Source organism: Giraffa tippelskirchi, chromosome 12, assembly GCF_054371585.1.
Source record: "Giraffa tippelskirchi isolate mGirTip1 chromosome 12, T2T-mGirTip1v1.2.pri, whole genome shotgun sequence".
NCBI lineage: Eukaryota > Metazoa > Chordata > Mammalia > Artiodactyla > Giraffidae > Giraffa > Giraffa tippelskirchi.
In genome coordinates, this window is record NC_137286.1 from 142,328,934 (window position 1) to 142,334,933 (window position 6,000).

Here is a 6,000-nt window from a genome sequence, read left to right on the forward strand (position 1 = left end):
ACAACCAGAGAAGTTGAGACTCTTGCTATATATACGGAGTATTAACTTTTGTAGACAAGCATGTGTGTTATTTGAAGGTTTTGGTAATCAAGGACATATTTCAGTTATTTAGTTTGCTATTCAGTTTATCTGAATTTCAGTCTAAAGGATAAAACTGAAATCCATTAATTTTTAAAAAAATCTATCGATAGTTATTCATTTATTCCCCAGCAGTGTCCATTTGTCCCAAGTAACGTCTCTTCTGCCTTTGAGTCCTTAACTAATTGTTTGTATAAAGCATAGACAGTGCTTTGTGGTTCCTCAGTTGGTTTGTTTTTGCTTCTTTGTAGCTTCTGGGGCCTTGTCGAAGTTAACTCATGGATTGAAAGATGAATCGTTAGCTTATATCTATCATTGCCAAAATCATTATTTTTGTCCAATTGGCTTTGAAGCAACCCCTGTTAAGGCGAATAAAGCATATAGGTAAGCATTTTTATATTTTATGTGCATACTTCACCAGGAAAATATATTGTTGAAAGCATTTATGAAATATTTGGTTCATTAGACTTTGGAAGACTTGATGATTTGCTTTCCTTACATCAAGTAAGACTATCCTTTTAAACATTGTAGCTTAATCTTTTGCAGAATTGTGTTTGGTTTATTAGGCTTTTCTCAGGATTCCCTGGTGGCTCAGTGGTAAAGAATCCACCTGAAATGCAGGAGAGGCGGGTTCCATCCCTGGGTCAGGAAGATCCCCTGGAGAAGGAAGTGGCAATCCACTCTAGTATTCTTGCCTGGAGAATACCATGGACAGAGGAATCTGGCGGGCTACCGTCCATGGGGTCTCAAAAGAGTCAGACATGACTTAGCAAGTAAACAACCACATTTTGTAACAAGCGATCAAGCCCTACCCTAATTTATGCTTCCTCTTTAATGGCTTTTGGAGTTTTGTTCAAACCTTAACTCCAGTTCTGTTCTAATGCTAATGAATGCTATTTCTGCATAAACCTCAGTGTATGTTTTATCAGTATATAATTAAAGTAATATTTTCAAGGGAGTGAATGACTTTATGAAGCTTACTGTGAATGTATTTTATATCTAGCAGGGGTCCCCTCACACCACAGGAAGTAGAATATTGGATCTTAATTGGAGAATCAAGTAGAAAACATCCTGCTATTCACTGTAAAAAGTATGTTAACCTCTCCCTCTCTACTTTTTCTCAATTTCTGCTAAAAAGCCGGTTGGAATTTTAATTAGAATAGAATCCATAGTTTCGTTTGGGGAGCATTACATCTGAATAATGTGGAGTCTTCTCTTTATAAACATAGACTGTATCTCCACTTAATTAGAGCTTTAATTTCTCTGGGCAATGGTATTTCTCAGCATAGAGTTTTATATATATTTTGTTAAAAATTTTTCCAAAGTGTGTATATTTTTTGATGCTATTGTAAATTGATTTAGTTGAAGTAATAGTTGAGTTACAATGTTGTATGAGTTTTAGGTGTACAGTAAAGTGATTCAGTTATATATATATATTTTTTCAAATTATTTCCCATTATAGGTTATTACAATATTGAATATTGTTCCTGTAAACTGATTTTTAAAACATGTATTTCCTAATTATTTTCTGGTAGTGTAGAAAAATACAATGGATTTTTCTATATAGGCCTTAAATCTTACACCTTTATCAAATTCAACTGTTAGTGCTAGTAACAGATTTGCAATACAAAGCAGTTTGTAATTGTTTTGGATTTTCTACACCATCAATCATGTTGTTTGTGAATAAAGGCATACTAACTTATAAAACTTTTGAAAATGTACTTGACTCCAATTAAAAAGAAAATATGGAATGTTTCCACACTAGCCTGCAGGATATCATTTAACAGGTTGATATGTATTTTTATTTCATATGGAGAGTAACCATTTTTAACCTTGGCATTAGTTAGATAAAGAGAACTGTCATTAAAAAGAGGATTTATGGAAACCTAATAGATGAAATAATCCTGTGATGGGAGAATTATTGCCATGGTAATATTGTAGCAAATTGCTCATGTGAAAAGTTCCATTATTTTTTAAAAGTATTTTTAACTTAAAGAAAATTGTGCTTTATTCTTCCTTAACAATAGGTGGGCAGATATTGTTACTGATCTAAACACTCAAAATCCAGAATATCTAGATATCCGGCACTTAGAGAGGGGACTGCAGTATCGAAAGACAAAGAAGGTAAGAATACCACTGTGTGTGAAAGTATTTCTCAACTGGCCAAAATGCAGTTATTTTACTCAGCACTCTAGGTTGTAAATAACAGAAACCCAGTTCAGACCATTTTAGACAGAAAAGTGAAAATTGAGGACACGTGTCTTTAAAAGGAAATATACAATAGCTAGGACATGGAAGCAACCTTGATGTCCATTGACAGACGAATGGATAAAGAAGTTATGGTGCATATACACAATGGAATGTTACTCAACTATAGAAAGAAATGCATTTGAGTCAGTTCTAATGAGGTAGATGAACCTAAAGCCTATTATACAGAATAAAGTATGTCAGAAAGAGAAAGACAAATATTGTATACTAACACACATATATGGACTATAGAAAGATAGTGCTGACGATTCTACATGCAAGGCAGCAAAGGAGACACAGACATAAAGAAAAGACTTTTGGTCACAGTGGAGGAAGGAGGGGGTGGGATGATTTGAGAGAATAGCATTGAAACACATACACTACCATATGTAAAACACATGGCTAGTGGGAATTTTCTGTATGATGCAGGGAACCCAAAGCCGGTGCTCTGTGACAACCTAGAGGGGTGCAACGTGGGTGGGAGGAGGGAGAGACGTTCAAAAGGGAGGGGACCTATGTATACCTATGGCTGATTCACGCTGATGTATGGCAGAAACCACCACAATATTGTAAAGTGATTATCTTCTAATTGAAAATTAAAATTTAAAAAAGGCAAGAAGTCCAGCTGGGTGCCAGGCAGGGGCAGGGAGGTAGTCTGTCTTGTTCTCAGCTGTCTTTGTTTGCTTCCTGAAGATCATCGTCTTTCAACTTAGGTCGCCCTTTCAGATGAACAGTCTAGACTAAGACTGGCCTGCCTCCAGCCCAGTTCTGTAGTCTTGGCCCAGTTTGAGTCAGGTGCTCACTCCTGGGGCATTAACTGTGGCCTTGGGGCAGAGTCATGTTTACAAACAAGGCTGCTGGGGGCTGTTCTCAGGGAATGGCATGTTCTGTGGGTTGAGGAGACAGCGCATTGCTATAATCCCACTGACTTGTGAAGAACACAGAGCGGGGAGAGAAAGAGGAATGATCTTGGTGTCTGGATTAGGCAGCGTGGGAGGGCCGACCGTGCGTGAGAGGTAGAGAGGCATATGGGGGCGGGGAAGGGGTTTTGGCTCCTGTGGACATTGTTATATTTTTGTAAAGGCAGCTGGTTGGGAAAGATGCTGGGTAGTGTGATCTGATGATGTTGGAAAGGTTAAATAACTATTTAGATGCAGATGACAGCGGGAAAAAATCCCATGGACAGAGGAGCCTGGTTGGCTACAGTCCATGGGGTCGCAAAGAGTCAGGATAGCTGAGCATGCACGCACAAAGGAGGGACAATAAGAGAATTCATTGGACCCACATATTACAGTATAACTAGTTTCCTAGTGTTTTCTGAAGCCAACATTTTTTTTTTTTCTTCTCAGGTTGGAGGAAATTTGCATTGCATCATAGCATTCCAGAGACTTAGCTGGCAAAGATTTGGCCTTTGGAACTTTCCGTTTGGAACCATTAAACAGGAATCACAGCCTCCAACACATGCCCAGGGAATTGCCAAATCTGAGAGTGAGGACAATATCTCCAAGAAGCAGCACGGGCGCCTAGGCCGGTCTTTCAGTACTGGTTTCCATCAGGACTCGACGTGGAAAAAGATGTCCAGCATCCACGAGAGAAGGAACAGTGGCTACCATCGTTACAGTGATTATGAGGGGAATGACTGACCACACTGGGTCCCTGCGATGGGTGTCATACACACAGCTGATCGATGCAGGACTGCATTAAGGCAGTAGGAGATTTTAAGTCTACGTTAAATAGGATCAGATCTTGTGGGGCAAAACATAACCTTGTAGTTCCTCCAGCAAATAAGCTTGTATATGATTAGGATGGGTGATTTCAGACATATAAACAGATAAGCACAGATTTTTTTTTTTTGTCCTTTTAAAATTAAGAGTATATAAACATTCTGGACAGTTTTGCAAAGTCCAATAAAATTATATATAAACAAATCAGACACAATTTCATTCAATAGCATCATGATTTGAAATACTTAAGCATGAAGGGATTTCTCATGACTTGACCCCCAGATATTTGTTGCAGTTTTATTCCTAAGCTCAAAATTTAAGGTACTAACTCTCTACCCTTTAAAAAAAATTGGGGCTGTTGACTTCTAGTTTTTCTCTCGTGGTTAAAGCTCATTTCAAATAGTTTAGTGAGTCTAGAAATTCTTTTTACTTGTAGCGGTATCTTGCTTGCCTCGTATTTTTCCTGATTAACTTTCTCAGGATTCTCAATAAAGAGGCAAAAGAGAAAAGACTCCAGGCGCTGATCTTTTCTGCTGGTGCAGATGGGTGACTTAGTGCATCAACTCAGGTGTTCTGGACTTTTTTGGTATGTTGTTGTTACATATTGACAGGAACTTTAGGTCTTGAAAGACGTCTACAAGTCTACAATAAGCCTTGATTTAGGAATAGAGTAAATGAACAAGTGGGTTTCCCTGGTGGCCCAGTGGTAAAGAACCCGCCTGCCAATGCAAGAGTCATGGGTTTGATCCCTGGGTTGGGAAGATCCCCTAGAGAAGGAAATGGCAACCCATTCCAGTATTCTTGCCTGGGAAATCTCATGGACAGAGGAGCCTGATGGGTTACAGTCCATGGGGTAGCAAAGAGTCAGACATGACTTAGCAACTAAAACAACCAAATAACAAGTGGCATCTGAAGTTTCTACACCCAAGGTAATCTTTGAGATGAGATCTGATATTTGACTGGTCCCTGCATATTGAGTCATGTGTTGATAAAAAAAAGCATTGAAGATGCGTTAAGACTGACCATCACTCAGAGGGCAACTATCCATATTCCAGGCTCTGAGCTCTTTCCTTTTGTAAAACCATATAGACTATTAGCTATTTGAAGTGAGTGTGTAATCGTTCAGAATGTGTGGATTTCATGTATTTGAACTCCTGTCCAGTTGCTGTCAGTTTTTCTTCTGCTGCCAACCTGTGACTCATAAACAACTAGGATCTCTTGTTCTTTCATTCCAGGGGCTGTTCCAGGACTCCAATCAGTAACTTGATTATTACAAGGTGCTGAATATGTTGGTAACAATATTGCAATACACCTCAAGGAAAGGGTTCAGATTTTTACTTTGAAAATATTTTCATTTCCTTCTCTTTTGAATTTTATATCCATGTATCCACTCAGACACGCCTAGCCTACAGATGGGGATATTATGAAATGGGCATTTTTCTGAAGAGAATATTTTGCTTGAAAGGCAAAGGACTGAAAGAGATTTGTAGGTTGTTGATTTTGTTACTTCATACTGGAACTTTTAAGAAGTTTTCATCAATAAAGTTTTGTTTTCTACTTTTAATCATGTGAATGTTTTTAACTTTTAAGAATGGAGTGGCCTTATAATTTGAAGTATATGACAAAAGTACATGACAGAATTTGTCAATTCTGCCTGAGTAGTGTAAGAAATTCTGACTTGTATAATCAGTGAGACTATAGGTATATGTCTGTAATTTTAGATTTTTCTAAGACTTTATAACAGGAAATAGAAAGTGTAATTCTTTAGCTTGAACCAAATGAAACTGTAATTTCTGGAGGTCAAATCTGGTTGATTTCATATAGCTCAGCCAGATATTTCAGAGAAGAGGTTGGTAAAGAATGGAGACGAATGCAACATAAAACAGAGAACATACTGACATCTAGTGGAGAAGGCAATGGCAACCCACTCCAGTACTCTTGCCTGGAAAAT

At 38.0% G+C, this 6,000-nt stretch overlaps 1 protein-coding gene across 3 annotated transcripts in view; it reads left to right on the forward strand.

Moving 5' to 3' along the window:
- Positions 1-5,613, forward strand: part of BIVM (basic, immunoglobulin-like variable motif containing) — a 31,540-nt gene extending 25,927 nt beyond the window's left edge. Inside the window, exons 7-11 of one of the 3 annotated variants that reach the window (XR_014071903.1) lie at positions 330-462; positions 1,082-1,168; positions 2,106-2,202; positions 3,675-4,033; positions 5,285-5,613. Coding sequence is in view for 2 of the 3 variants with exons in the window: in XM_081552118.1 (XP_081408244.1) it covers positions 330-462; positions 1,082-1,168; positions 2,106-2,202; positions 3,675-3,968 (611 nt within the window). In the remaining variant the exon portion in view is untranslated. Of the gene's footprint in view, positions 1-329; positions 463-1,081; positions 1,169-2,105; positions 2,203-3,674 lie in introns of all 3 variants that reach the window. The other 2 variants (XM_081552118.1, XM_081552119.1) reach the window with 2 other exon arrangements.
- The last annotated feature ends 387 nt before the right edge of the window (positions 5,614-6,000 follow it).